Below are 15,774 nucleotides of genomic sequence, written 5' to 3' on the forward strand. Positions count from 1 at the left end.
ATTATGCTGCATCGGGGAGAGGCAGGGACACCGGTAATGTGGAGCTGTTCGCTCGTGCCAGGTCTTGGAAGGCTATTAGGAGACAACATGTCGACGGTGTAGATGATATTCCAAAGTAACACAGGTATTTATCACACCTTCGTTTTATTGTAGCGAAGAGGCTTGTTTTACATGCTGTCCGTCTAATTTGGATACCGGAGGGGGGAGGGAGAGTGAGCAACAAGTGGAGTTTGGTGTGGAAAAGCGGGCCGAATTTTCGTCGTCCCACCGTTATTACTATGGAAGAGCAAAAGGACCCAAACAACGGCCGGGACTCGACCGAGGAGGAGAGCATGTCCCTGTCGCCAAACCTCCCGTCTCCTCCGATGATTTTGCCCCATCAGGCCGCTCAGCAGGGGCACAGAACCACGAACTTTTTCATCGACAACATCCTCCGGCCGGACTTTGGCTGTAAAAAGGAGTCGGGGTGCCGCGAGCGGAGCCAGACGCCGGGCAGAGAAAACGTCAACCCGCTGATAACGAGGCCGCCTCACGCCGGCAGCCTCTGCCTGGACTCCAACTGCAGCAGCGACAGCACCTCTTCCTCGCCTTCCTCCTCTTCGTCGACGTCTTCCTCGCCGTCCTCGAAGCAGAACTCGTCGAAACAAGGCGAGCCGGCGGGCAACGGGACTACCAGATACACAGACAGCCCCTCGTCAATTGTGGTTGTGAGTGGCAGCAATGGAGGATCTCCGCCCGCTAAAGAATCCCAACCGCTGTTATGGCCCGCTTGGGTTTACTGTACACGGTACTCGGACCGGCCCTCATCTGGTAAGGCGCTAGTAGTCCCCGAATTAGACTGCATGGGATGTTTGAAGGTGTGTTTGCTGCTGGGAAACATTGTTGACAGCGTACTATGTTGACTTCTCTGTTTTTCTCCATGGTATTATAGTATATATGCCCTATAGTAAACTATAGTAATCCTCCACGCTGTGCCTGACACCTGGCTGTTCTAAAAATCACTGTAAACCCTCTGCCTTGAATGGCTTCTTGCTTTTATAAAACGGTGGTAACACACTACTGTAATAAAAAAAAAGAACACGAATGGCCAATAACTCTTTATTTTTTTAAATCAGCAATAATTAGGCTACTTAAATATTATTTTATTCCTTGAAGCAGTAGCCTATAGTCCATGAACAGTAGCTAAACAATGTGGTTGCTAAGCGACACATAGCCTAAATAGTGGTATGAGTGGTGATTTTCGGTTAGCGCACTAATGTTTAAATTTACTGTGATGCGGTCACAGGTGTGCAATTATCAGGTATAGGCCTATTTTGCAACGGGTTCGCGCGCGACTCAGCCAATCAGAACTAAGGACCGGCAGTATCCGTTTTATAAAACCAACTTTAAAGGTTATTATACAAATATTACAGCAAACATATAGGCCTAAGTCCTTATAAGTAATATTATAGTGATACCATAGGGAATAAAAAAAATACCAGGTTAACTCACTGTTCAGTATCACAGACACAGCATATGAATATTATGGGAGTGTTATAGTGATGTATAGTGATTTTTCGTTATAGGATCTCTCTGTGTCCAGTCATATATTCATGAGGCTCCAGTCTACCTTATTCATAATTGTAAGGGGAAGTAGCAAAACTGATAAGTACAGCCAAAGCCTACGTAAAACATGCAATTATTACACACACACACACACACACACACACACACACACACAGGCCTACACATAACGGCGAGAGTGTAGCCTACACGTTATGACCCATTGTGTAGTGTCAGTTTGTGTCAGTGTAGTGTAGTTTATCTTTCTAGAATAGGCCTATGCATCAAGTGAGCACAAAGGGAATCAATAGCATCACACTATTGCACAATGCGGTCGTCATGCCAGTATCCTTAAGACTTCTCTAATAAGTGTAATTTTAGGCCTTCGTCGTTTCCATGCCCTGTGGAAATATAGGCTATGTATTTTTACACAACGCTATAGGAAAAGAGAGTATGGGGCATTTATTGAATGGGAGAGCATCGTTTTTAGAATCAGACCTATTTTGTTTCTAGTCGCCATCGAAGACTAACAATGTAATAAATAGTTATTAAATATTAAAAGTTAACAACCATAATTCGGCGTGGCAAGATATTATAGCAGATTATAGCTAAAATCTCAGTCCTGCTCTTTCTGGCTTGTCTATGCATCACATTAAAAAATACTTTTTAACAGAAATGGTATCATTTTATAACAATTATAATTTTAGTAGAGTAGGCCCTACTATAGAAAATAGAAAATAGAAACTTAAAGTCAATATAGGGATATTACAGGAATATTATAGTGATATGAGATTTTTTTTTTTTAAAAAGGCTTTCTGGTACGATAGGGTCACTATAAACCCACTTTTGTGTACCAGACACTTTCAAGTCCCTATACATAAATATTATAAGAGTGATTTTTCGTTGAGGTCTTAACGGACTGTTATATAGAAACGGACGTTTATATAGCAATCCAACGTTTACATTAAGCATGTATGCCTCATTGAACCCATTGTTTTGAACGTTTGTTTTTAAATTGCTATTTAGGCCAAACTAGTTTCTTCCTCATAGTCAGAAAAGATGACTGATGGATTGGGTCAGTATTTCATTAGCCATTTAGTAGCCATTGTAATGAGTCAGTTTGAAAAAGAATATTTTATGACAGTAATTGTTGCAATAATTATTTTCCGTAAACCATTTAAATTTCTTCCCCCTTATAAGCCTTGGACTGAGAGTTTTACTAGCTTAGCTCATTCATTCATTCAAAATCCTGTGTTGACTTCAATTATCCCGACTGCTTTTGTGATTGTGGGCCAATAAATTGGACCAGAGAAGGCAGGCGTTCAATTGTCTTGAGACAAAATTAGAGGAGTTAAAAGAGTGTGTAAGCTTGTTATTTACAGCTACACGAGGGTGCGTTTCTAAATCGTTATGTAACTCATAATAACCACAGAACAAAGATGAAGTCCTAATCCCAGGCCTGGTCGTTCCTACACATTTATATTTACTAACCTCGAGACTCCTGGATCGTCAGCATTACAAGCGACTAACAGGCTAAGGAGCGCTAGGATGTTAACTGTGTATGCATTTTGTTTTACCCACAACTGAATTCTCGTTTCCTTATGTGATCAGAGATGTAGTGAAGGGTAAACCCACCAAAACACACTTTACCACCTTTCTATCTGTGCAGTTTAACGTCTTTTTAGACTAGATTGAATCTTTATGATGTAAATTCATAACATAGTAAGTTGTATCAAACCGATGTAAATTATATGAGGTATTTTCAGGGAAAAATATAGACTAGATGAATACTTTTCTGAAAATGTAACTGATTTTTGTTTATATTGATGGTTGTTTGCGTTGCGATGATGATGGTGATGATGGTTTTTACTGTGTTTGATGTTTGATGTTTAAAGTGAGGGACATGAAGGTCAAGGGCCCTCTTATGGGGTTTTTTTAGCAACTAATGACACAATATAAAATTTAGGGTTATTCTTTCTTTCAGTATCACTTTACTTGTCCATGTGTGAAATGAGTTCTGGTTAAAATGAACAACCATCTCACGTCACTCAGCTCTACATAGACACGATGCAAGTAAGATGCTACATTTTATTATGCGTAAAGCATCCGGTATAGCTACTCAAAGTATAGATAATATCAATAATATGTAAATAATGTGAGTTGTGCGCTAACGATAATGCTCCATTTAGCTGTAGTGTGCATAAATTACTATTACATTTTTGCTAGTGAACTTTTGTTGGTGCATTTAGGCCAGATCTTCCCTCATGCCTGCAGCCAGCTACATGCTAAACCTAGTCATCCTTCTGTATTAAAGGATATTGAGGTTTTTTATAGAGCGCACTCTGTTGATGTGGACTTGTGCTGCTGTGAATCTGCAGTAGGACTCTGGTCAAAAGCAGCTTATTTCATTTGAACCATGGCAGCGGGTGACTGCTTGTTTTGGCGAGGTAATGAGTCAGATGTGATGCATCAGACTTTTACAGGGGCGGCCCTTCACTAAACACTATAAGCTGCTGCAAAGTCCCTGAATCCAGTACAGCATAACGTCCAAACCTGCTTCTATCAACTAAATTCCTGGGGACAAGGTGGAGCAATGACTGATGACTGACAATATATTATTATTTGATCACTGTGATAAATAATTAGACACAGCTTTAGAGAGAACATTGGTCCTGAATGCTCCCCTGGTGTGTTTTTTCAGATATGTCTCCTAAATACATTTTTGGCGATTTTTCCTATGGTACCTACTTCGATTTTCCTATGGTATACTAATTTGCATGATAGTATATAATTCTGTTAAACTCTGAATTGGGCCTGTATATAAATGCTCACGTTGGATTATGGCACAATGGATAGTAACATTATAATGTGTATTGATAAATTTGCCCTCCCATCATAATGATCAAAACTACAAGATTAAATTTGAAATCAAGTTAAGTTGTGGCGACTCCCACATCTTTCCATACCTAATTGACGCCCATGGATTTTTTCATTTTGTATTTCTGGTGTTAGGCCTACTTGAGTTTTATCAAACGGATAGTTTCGGTCCTCAGTTCTGATTGGCTGAGTTTCCAGCCTACTCGAGAATACCCCATAAACACACATGTGACCTCATAACACTTAATTTAAATATTAATTAATCAACAGTCATAACGCTAATCATGCGTCACTTTGCAACCACGTCCAGGAACTATGTTGCTTGACGGAAAAATATTATTTAATTATTATTATTATCATTATTATTTAATTATTAAGCTATTGATTTAAAATAAGATATCTTTGAACATTCGTGTCCTTTTTAATACAATAGTGTGTTACCGTAACCACGCCTCTCAGCTGTTGTAAAATCACTATAATCTATGGCCCCATGTCATTTATTGCTTAATTAGGCTACTTGATAGGATAATAGTCACCTTTGCATTCAATTAGTTAGCAGGCAGTAGGATGTATCTTCATATTTTAGCAGGTCATTTCTAGCTAAAAGTGAGAATTCATTGGTGAGAGTTTGAATAGTCTTGTTGAATGTGTATGCAGGCTGTAAAGGCTGTAAAGGCTGATGGTGGTTTGGGACGAGGCCCATGGGCGTTAATTGGGTATGGCAGGGTGTGGCACTTGCCATACCTTAGCCAAAGTCAGTCCAAATTTGATCTTGTAGTATTTATCATTATAATGGAGAGTAAAGATCAAGCAGAAATATCAGAAATGTATTTGAAAGCCATATCTAAAAAAAAATAAAAATAAAAAAAAGAGCATTCAGGGGAACATTCAGGCACAATGTTTCCTCTAAGCGGTGACCTGCGTCTGATAATTTCTCGTGTTGACCAAATAATAATAATATCTTGTCAGTCATCGGTGAGACGTTCAGTCGATCTAACTTTATAAGTTTTGGTGGTAAATCACAATAGATGCAGGGACTTTGTGAGGCCTCTAGTAGCTAGGCTATATTTGTGTGTGCTGTGCAGCACTTGCTGACATTTACGTGTTCGTCCCATTGTTGTTTCCACACCAGGCCCGAGGACACGGAAACTGAAAAAGAAGAAAAACGAGAAGGAGGACAAGCGGCCCAGGACGGCGTTCACGGCCGAGCAGCTGCAGAGACTGAAAACGGAGTTCCAGGCCAACCGGTACATAACGGAGCAGCGGAGACAGTCTCTGGCCCAGGAACTCAACCTGAACGAGTCCCAAATTAAAATCTGGTTCCAGAATAAGCGGGCGAAAATTAAAAAGGCCAGCGGCTACAAGAACGGCCTGGCCCTGCAGCTCATGGCCCAAGGACTTTACAACCATTCAACGACCACCGTGCAGGAAGAGAAGGAGGACAGCGAGTAGGCTGGCGGCCCGGACTCTTTACAGACTGGGGGCCGCTGCCTCGCTTTTGGCTTTTGGAGATTAAAAAATACCATTTGGACTGGAAGTGGGGGAAACGCTATTTAAAAAGAACAGATTTCTGTTTATGGTAACAGTATATGGACATAATTATATAAATGATCGAGCGTTATTAAAGTTTATATAGCCACACAGTTATCATGTTGTATATATTTAATTTCAGGTAAGGGGTACATAGGCTATCTCTCATACGATCCCTACTTGCTGGAGATTTTTATCATTTCTTTATATAATATTATAATGTCGCTCATTGTTTTTTAGTAAGTGTCTGATTGGCTCTAGGTTTTGTGCTCTCTGTCCCTCTCCATGTTTGCGCCATATTTCCTTCAACACGTCATTTCACAGACTCAACCAAGCCAAAGATTTTAATATGTTCAGAGATATGTAGTCTGAAATAAAAAAAGAAAACATTAGATTGCTGGACTAGATTTATTTATTTGTTTTCTATTTGAAGCATTGATGCGCCATGACTTTCTGTTGCACTATTCGGAGATAATTCGGAGACAATTATTCAATTATTATTCATCATGATTTCAGCCAGGGATTATACCGATTTATTATTAAGTGGTAATGCTTCCTTTTGAGTAATTTAATTGAAATTTGTAGGGAGAAATTCATAAAAAGTTTTTAAAATATTACGTGTTTGCTAGTGTTATTATTATTGTTGTTATTTTTCAGCTTGTAGACTCCAGTTAAATGTGTTTTAACGAAACCACATACCAATCATTATGTTAACAAGACCTTCCAACATCCTTATAAAATACATACATGAGAACATAAAATATATAAGGGCATATAAAGTTCACACGGCAAATTTAAAGGAGCAAACTTACACGCTTTTAAATTCTTTAACCACATAGACTACCTATAGGGATTATTTGAAATTCGAAATTTTTATTATTTTGATATTTGAGAATCATGGTGTAGGGACACAAATACACACACACACACACACACACACGCACGCACGCACACACACACACAGGCCTCCCCCCACTGCTCCTCTTTCAGCAAAATCAGACACCGGTTGTTTCACTATAATGGATAACATTTCACCTATTCATCTATTCTGGGCATTTACAAGATTTCATATCTGTTACTTTCACTCAGAGAGAAGGCAGGCTGTCTGGAGGAGCCAAAATAAAATGGGTGGAATTACTGAAGAGATCTGACAACAACATGTCTGCTTGTCAGTGTCGTCCTATATCATCATGTTTTAGAGGGAACCAGCCTGTCCTCCATGGGGTTCATTTGGCCCGTTCGGCCTCATGTGACCCCAGGTTCAGGTTTGATAGAGCCTGGCTGTGAACTCCGTGACATGACGTGTGTGTGTGTGTGTGTGTGAGAGAGAGAGAGAGAGAGAGAGAGTGTGTGTGTGTGTGCCTTTGTGTCTAGCTCCGAATCAAAGGCCAGCACCCCAAGGTCAGGCGGAGCAGACAAAACAAGTCGTCATACAGGGACCCTATGTGTAGCTACAAGGTCCCAGTATAGTGAGAGTTGTTTGTATATTTGACTACAGAATTATCTTATTATTCAACAATGTATTTCAGAATTTTACTAATTTTTAAACAGGGTTCTTTGGAGAATTATTAGTACGCCTTGAAAACACTAATATGGATTATACTCCAGAGAAATCATGCTGGAGTGACATTGTTTATTATCATACAAAAACTTTTCCTTCTAATGACAATCTCAATAGTCTCAAGATGATGGAAGTTATATTAGGACAGGCTCTTGTGAGGGAAAACAGTATAAATTAACCTTTTTGTTTTTTTTAAATATAATTGATATAGTGTTTGGAGGCTGTAATGCTTCATGATTATTACTGTCTGGAGGTCAGAGATTACTCAAATTATTATTTACCATTTAATCACTGTCAGACAAACAAAGAGTGATTTCAAGAGTTAGTCGGACAGCTATGTTTACTATTCACTCTATTGTTTTTCATCTCTTTTCATCTTTCTTTCTTTCTTTCTTTCTTTCTTTCTTTCTTTCTTCCCTCCCTCCCTTCATCCCTTCCTTCCTCACCCTTTCTTTCTTCCCTCCATCTATTCTTTCTTTCTTCCCTCAGTTTTGTCCCATCGTTTGTTGTTTTGTTTCTTTCTCTTTCTTTCTTTCCTCCCTCCTTCCCTTCATTCCTTCCTTACCCTTTCTTTCTTCCCTCATCCTTTCTTTCTTTGTTTCCTATTTTTGTCCCTCCTTTCTTTTTCTTTCTTTCTTTCTTTCTTTCTTTCTTTCTTCTCTCCCTCCCTTCATTCCTTACCCTTTCTTTCTTCCCCATCTATTCTTTCTTTCTTCCCTCATTTTTGTCCCACATTTGTTTGTTTGTTTTTATTTTTATTTTTATTTTTTCCTCCCTCCCTTCATTCCTTCCTTACTCTTTCTTACTTTCCTCCATCTTTTCTTTCCTTCTTTTCTAATTTTTGTCCCTCCTTTCTTTCTTTCTTCCTTTCCTTCTTTCTTTCTTTCTTTCTTTCTTTCTTTCTTTCTGCCTTTCTTTCTTTCTTTCTTTCTTTCTCTCCCTTCCTTCCTTCCTCCCTTCCTTCCTTCCCTCCCTGCAGTCTGTTATAATTAGTTATTGGAGATGCATTCACATTTCTCATTTCTCAGTCGCTCTCTCACAGCCGATATACTGCAACTTTATCTGTTTCGCATCTATCTGTTCACTGCTGCATCATGCAGCTCTAACACAGATGCTTAACCGCAATGCTGCTCATTTAAAGGCTAATATCAAGTCCACCTTCTGCTAATTTCATACATAGTTGCAACGTGTGTATTATTTTCACCAATGCAGCCTTTCGGCCTAAAAATGTCAATCTTAGCAAGTCATTTCATCTAAATCCGAGCCTTAAAATCGTATTTTTCTGATAAAACATGATAAAAAAAATAAAAAAATCTGCCTGAGGGCGGAATAATTTCACTTGTTTCCAATGCAACTTGTTTCAATCATTTTCTTGATTTTTCCCGCCTTGGTTCAAGATATTTGCTATATTAGCCTATAGAAAATTCTACAGCAAGTCAGACTGCATTGGAAACTAAAGGGCAGATTTTTTTCCCACTTGCTTTAAAAAATTAAATGGATTTTAAGACTGAATGGATGAAATGATTGACCTTTTCTATGTACGACTCTACCCAAGTGTGTATCATACAGTATATTGACTGTCGCGGTCATATTACTGCTGTTTGTTATGTCGCCTATACAGCTGATATCAGATCGGATTATTTAATGAAGAGCTAACGAGCCTGTGTGGTCTGCAGAGGAGGCGCAGGGTTCACGGCCTCCTCGTTTCAGGCGTTTTAATTATTTCAGCTGTTGTTGCGTTTATGTTCAGCTCTGCCTATAGCAAACACATTTAATAAGCGCGCAGCATCGCGCATTAATAATTGATTTCAACAAGTGTGTGACAGTAACATCACAGCGGTCCAGTGCTTGTTTTGGTGTTATTACAGGGTATTATACACATTTTAATTAATATCTAGTCTAGTATAGTAGCCTATTTAAAATATTGGGTATTTATTGATTTAGTTATGCCTCAAAGGTAAAGGTCCTCACAGTAAATGTAGGCCTAATCATACGCAGATATCGCCACGTTTATTGTTATGGAGCATAATCATAAAGTAGGCTATTATTTTCTATTAGGAGTTGCATCTATGCTGAAGTTAATAAAACAATAAGAGAAAGGCAATATTATTTTATTGATTTAATATCCCTTATGAGTGAGACGGTGCCGATACTTCCTGTCTGTTATGCATTCATGTTTTAGAGTGTACGTGTAGTGGAGTAAAATGTTATTGTGTGATTCAGGCTATTTAGGCTACTGAGGGCAAGAAAAAGTGAAATGGGCTGAAAAATCCCCAAAAGTGTGAGTAAATAATTTGTTCAGACGGAAAACTGTTACATTACTAATTATTATCGGCCTATTATGTTATTTTTCCTTAATGGTGATATGGCTTTTGCTTTAAATGCAGTTCATCTTTAACTCCCAATGCAGACAGCCGACAGCAGATCGAGTCAGACTTGGTGCAGGTAAACTATAAAGCAGGCTCCATAGCAGCCTTTCTGTATGGGCTAAGCCTGTGGTTCTCATAGTGGGGTTTGGGGACCTCCAGAGGTCCTTGAACAGGTTCCAGGGGGTCCCCAGCAAAATAAGGAATAGTTTGTCATATTATTTGTTTTTTCACTAGAAATCATCCCAGATAGAGAAAGCATAAGAGTCACAGCTTTCACCACTTTTATCTCCTCTCCAGTCTAGACAGCTATACAGTTCAATGATAAATCAATACAACACAAATCTTCCCATATGGGTCCCAGGGACTAAATCTGATCAAATGGGGCTTTGTGGCTGTAATGTGCGTCTATTTGAGAACCCATTGGTTTATGCCATAAACAATAACTGGGCTAGATTTGATATTTTGTTTATAGTTTGTACCAGAGAAAGTATTTTACATCAGATGAAGAGTCTTTGAGATAGTTTTTCCACATTTTGGTTTTCATCACCACACTAAAGCAAGTGAGAGGTTGTCAATAAGTTTCTGAAGCACATATAGACCTAATGTATTTCTAATTTCTGGCTATTTGGCCATCTGGCCTGCATGTGTGAACAGAGGTGAGGGCCTGCCTGCTCGGCTCTTCACGGGTCAGCTAACTCCAAACTCTAATATTATAATAATAGTTTTATTCCCCGCTGTGAATGTGGAAGAGGGTCTTATGACAGTGTATTTAAAATTCATACAATTATGAAACAGTGAGAGGATTTTTTTTCTCCCCCCCCCCCCCCCCCTCCCACCTTGTCATTTAGGAAGCCGAGGGTTTATCTGTAAAACAAAGAAAAGCCAGGGATCGTTTGCATACTTAGCATAGTCTGCCTCGCAGGCACAATATGGATTTAATTTATATGCAAATGAAAGCAATAAAAGGAGAATACACACTGGAAATCTCGCCGTTTAAAAGGGGGGAGAGAGCCGAGTTGGATTCATAGCAGGTAGGAGAGAGCGAGGTTGAGCACACACACACACACACACACACACACACACACACGCACACACACAAAACGAGGCATTATCAGCCTCCCCCCAATGAGAAGAACAATGGTGTTATATAATATCCACAAATTACAGCAAAGGGTGCGTAACCCATGCTGAATTTGGGGGGTTAAACTTCATGTGAATAAAGGAGACAGCGAGGCTTGTATTCTTCTAGAAAAAAAAAAAACCCAATACAATGGAAAACCACTAACCAGCAGACACACATATACACACATAAACACACCAGAAACCTCCCTCTCCCAATAAAGTTTTGTAGAAGCAGAATAGGATTATTCTTCTTCTCTTGGAGGAAAGTTAAATTCACGAGGCACCATGGGCGTCAGAAATAGGCTTAGAAGTATGGGTATTTCTGTTCTTATACATGCACACACACACACACTCACACACACACACACACACTGTGCTCCATCCAGCAGCCCATCCCATCATACAGCCCTATTTGCATTGCCTCAGAAAGTTGCCAGTGCACGGTGACCTTTAGACTTCCACGCACACTCATATTGTGCTGTTTTGTCCCAAACTGTTATTCATTCACTACGCTCACAAACATTTCACATGCCGCGTTTTTGGCTGGGGTGACACTCGGAATAAATCTAATGACGCTTTTGGCCAAGGAGTCATGCATGTGGCAGCAGTGACTCACAGTCCAGTGGAAGATAACCACACCGTATCTCACTTTCTGAGCTTTATTGTATTTGGGAAAGTCCGTTTACCCGCCTTTTCCAGCAAATCTAAATCTGTATGATGCAAATTCATAGTATACATTATAGTTAAAAGTTTCAAACAGATTTAAGTTATGGGAAAATCTAAATCAGTATTATTTTGTATGTTTGTCTGTCAACTGGAGTTCATACTTTCCCCATCTTTTGATTTTCCACTACATCAATGCAAGAAAACAAAGGTTGTGTATTACAGTGCAGCACTATAGGATGCAGGAGATTAGGGTGACACACAACACACACATTTTGTCACTGGCAGGCTGTGCAGAGGGCATGAAAGCAGGGCAAACTGGATTCTCTCCCCCAGAAACACACAAGCTAACAACCTGTCAATCAAACCGAGAGGCTGTTAGAACTTCACCAGTCCGTGCAAATGAAGTTTTCAGAGTGTGTATCTGGAAAATAGACGTAAACAAGGCAGCAATAAACACTATCTTTAAAAAGGCAGCTTTTATGTGGTAAATTCATTCAATTATGCCATGACACAGACAGACAGACAGATACACACACACACACACACACACACACAGTGCCCAGGACACAAAGAAATGCACCCATGCAGAGATATACAAGCATGTGCAAAACGGCAGGAAAAGAAACCCTGGGTTAACACACACCCATGCACGCACGCACGCACACACACACACACACACACACACACACACACACACACAGAGCGGCAGCCCATTTAAAAGAGCTTCTTAGATCACTGCCCTGTGACGGTGGCGGTGCTAAGTAGAGAAGTTTAGAGTAATTCCTTCCCAGCTGCTGCCTCCAGAATGGAAGGAGAGGGGGGGAGGGAGGAAGAGAGAAGAGCGGAGAGAGAAGGGAGAGAGAGGTACTTTTTCAAGGGGGTTTCAAACTTTTAAAAAAATCTAAATTAGATCCTCATTTGGCTGTGGGACCCCCCATCAGAGACCCCCTTGTTTTTAGATTTAATGCAAAATTGCACCACTTGTCATGCAGTTGGGAGTAAGCACGCTGCAATCAGAATAGCTTTTCTTATCTATTTTCTCACTGTGCGCCCAGTAAATTAAGTAAAAATAAAATTAGTCAGTTCACCCAACTGTGGGCTGCAACTTATTGATCATTAGTCTCATAAAATGTCTGTTTTATCTGCAAGTGTTTTGAAATGAAACTGTTTAGTTGGTAGGCACCCTCCTCTTTTAGCGTTTCAACTTTTTTTTCCAAATGTAAAGATGATTTCTCTAACGTTTGTGCTGTTTTAAATAGTATACAGTGTGGAGTGAAAGGATATACTGGGTGTGGAGAAGAGACGGAGTGCAACTAAGGCAGGAAGCCAGGAGTCAAATCCGTCGCATTGAGAATACATGATGTAGGTCTTAAGTCTGTCCATCCACCGATGAGCCGACCGGCACTTCAAATGTAAGAGAAAAAAAGATTAATAGAGTGTTTTGTTCACTTTAACCAAAAGTGCTGAGAAAATGCCTTCTATGAGGTTTCACTCAATTTCTGATTGGACGAAAGAAGTGCAGTTAAGATAAGATGAAACTGTAATGAGGAAATTTGTTGCGGCAGCATAAAGTAGCAGGAGACACCAAAGAAAAAATACACTATAGGCACTGTAGAATACTGCAAATGAGGGTTACACACAATTGACAATTTCAACATCAGCATATGTTAAGCAGAAATGTATATATAAAAAGTATGAAAAAAAAAGTATGGATTACAGCATTATGAAGGTATGCAAATGAGCAAAAGTAGAATTTACTGAGACAAACAAAAAAAAGAATATGTACGATATGAAGAAATACCAAAAATATGAAATGTTGATCGTCACTCTGTCCAAATATTATTGGTTTGTCTGTGAACTGTCGAGAGGTCAAATCCTCCTTTGCACTTGACTCACTTGACTTGGAATAACATCTGCGGTGTGGTGTGTGTGTGTGTGAGAGAGAGAGAGAGAGAGGGAGAGAGAGAGAAACACTCTTAAGAAACATTAAGAATTATTTGCAAGTACTATTTGACCCTGGTCTGGTGCGTGTGTGTGTGTGTGTGTGTGTGTATGTGCATGCATCGTTGTGTGTGTGTGTGTTTTCAAGAGTAGTAGTATGCTGAACTTGACTCATGGCTTTTGATGGGCTGTCAACTGGACCGCACTATCTCAGACACACACACACACACACACACCACACCACACACACACACACACACACACACACAGACAAAGGTGGCATTGAGAGGGAACCTCCCACAATGCAGCTGAGCGTCCAGGGGCTCTCTGCTCCAACAGCCGTGATCTCACCAAGCTAAATCCAGATTACATGGAGGATATACACAGCGCCACTTGTTTACTCTGCCCGCCAGGGGGTGATTTGGAGGGGTGATGTGTGTGTGTGTGTGTGTGTGTGGAGGGGGAAGGGGGGGGCATTGCTAACACACAGTATGTCATGCAAACTGCCTTGTTAACTGTTGTATTCAGGTCAAAAGTGAAGGGAAACATCCTCAACATTCACTTTGTTGTTGAATTTGTTGCTCTATTGTGCAGAGAAATGGATCATATATGGAAAAAAAATAATAATTTACAGATCCTTGAGCTTACTCCAGCCAAAAGTAAGTTTAGAGGATACTTTGTTTTATTGTACAGCTCCACACTGTGTTCCAGAAATCCAGTTGTACAGTTTTTTCAGAGGATCCAAAGTCTAAGCAAAGTCCAATTTCCAGTTTCTGTGCATGGGAGTGTTGGTTGAAATGAGGTTTCAGTCTATGTTTCAAGCATAAAATAGAGCTGGAATTACATATTTAAAAAAAAAAAAAAAAAAAATCTACAACCTTGGATGACCTTGTTCACATCCATGTCACATAGGGATAAAAAAGAGATATTTCTTGGTTCATCGGTAACCCAATCTTCCTCCTCTACCGGCTCTGTAGTTTTTTTTTTGTTTTTTTTCAGAAGAAGATCCAGGATGTAAGGATGTAATTTTCCAATATATAGCGTGCTACCGGGAAGGCAGCGTACCGTTTTGCACTTTAATTAAAAAGGAAGCGTCACGAAATGACAGTGCATCTCCAGCCACAGCTCTGTGGCAGACAACACATCAATTCGGCTGCTGGCAAATGGTTTTATGTGCTTCATCTGTCTCAAAAGAAGTCATCATATCCAATACGTTAATCAGTGTGAGAACTTTTACTCCAAAACAACATGAAGAAGCAGCGACACTTTATTTCTCATAGGCAAGGGTAGTGCTTTATTTTGAAATGTTTCCCATTCGCGTTAATTAAAATGTATTCATAAACAAGAGAAAAAAAGCAGAATTTTTATAAACACTTAAAGAGTTTTGTTCCAAGATAAGATTTCTATAGTTTGAAAAAAAAAAGTAAAATATCCTCTCACAAAATGATTGACAGCACAAAATTAAAACACCTTTACATAATTTTTTAAAAGACTGTAGGAAACTTAAGTCGTTGGTATTTAAAATAATAACACAGAGTCGATCCTATACGTTTTAGTGATATTTAATGATGAACTCAGGGTTAAGGACTCTTTTTCCCAAACGATCATACAGCATTTTGCAAATTTTTTCCTCATATTTATATATTTTGTAATTTGAAAAATGCTGAAACACAAGAAACGGTGCTGTACTTCAGTAGAATTTGAAACTTTCGTCGTTCCACGCTTTCCGTCCTATTTCTAACTCCGTACAGTGATGTGTGTGGTGCCGATTTTCCACTCCCATCCTCATAGTCAGTCTTTGATAGAGGTGTGTACACATACACCCACACACACACATGCATATATGCACACACACACACACACACAAAGTGAGAACAAAGGCAGAGACACCTGGGATTCCCCTGTTCTATGGGTGGTCACATGCACCTCCTTTTCTTCATGCCTTCCACATGTGGAACCACTTTATCTTCCCACTGCCTCTCTCTCTCGATCTTTGTGTATGTGTGTGTGTGTGTGTGTGGGTGAGAACCACTTGGCCTCACCAAGGAAACTTAAGCTGTGAGAAGATGGTCATCAATGAGAACAGCGGTGTGGCTTACTGACCGACTGACTGACTGGCTGACTGGATTACATTTACTCCCATCCGCTGCCCCTTGAGAGGCATTT

General features: G+C 39.7%; 1 protein-coding gene across 1 annotated transcript; it reads left to right on the top strand.

Moving 5' to 3' along the window:
- The first annotated feature begins 278 nt into the window (after positions 1 to 278).
- Positions 279 to 5,871, top strand: en1b (engrailed homeobox 1b). Its single transcript, XM_071902352.2, has 3 exons — positions 279 to 810; positions 3,966 to 3,968; positions 5,552 to 5,871. The coding sequence occupies exons 1-3, from the start codon at positions 279 to 281 to the stop codon at positions 5,869 to 5,871; spliced, it is 855 nt and encodes a 284-aa protein (XP_071758453.1).
- Positions 5,872 to 15,774: the final 9,903 nt, after the last annotated feature.

Source organism: Centroberyx gerrardi, chromosome 21 (assembly GCF_048128805.1).
Source record: "Centroberyx gerrardi isolate f3 chromosome 21, fCenGer3.hap1.cur.20231027, whole genome shotgun sequence".
In the NCBI taxonomy this organism is placed as follows: Eukaryota; Metazoa; Chordata; class Actinopteri; order Beryciformes; family Berycidae; genus Centroberyx; species Centroberyx gerrardi.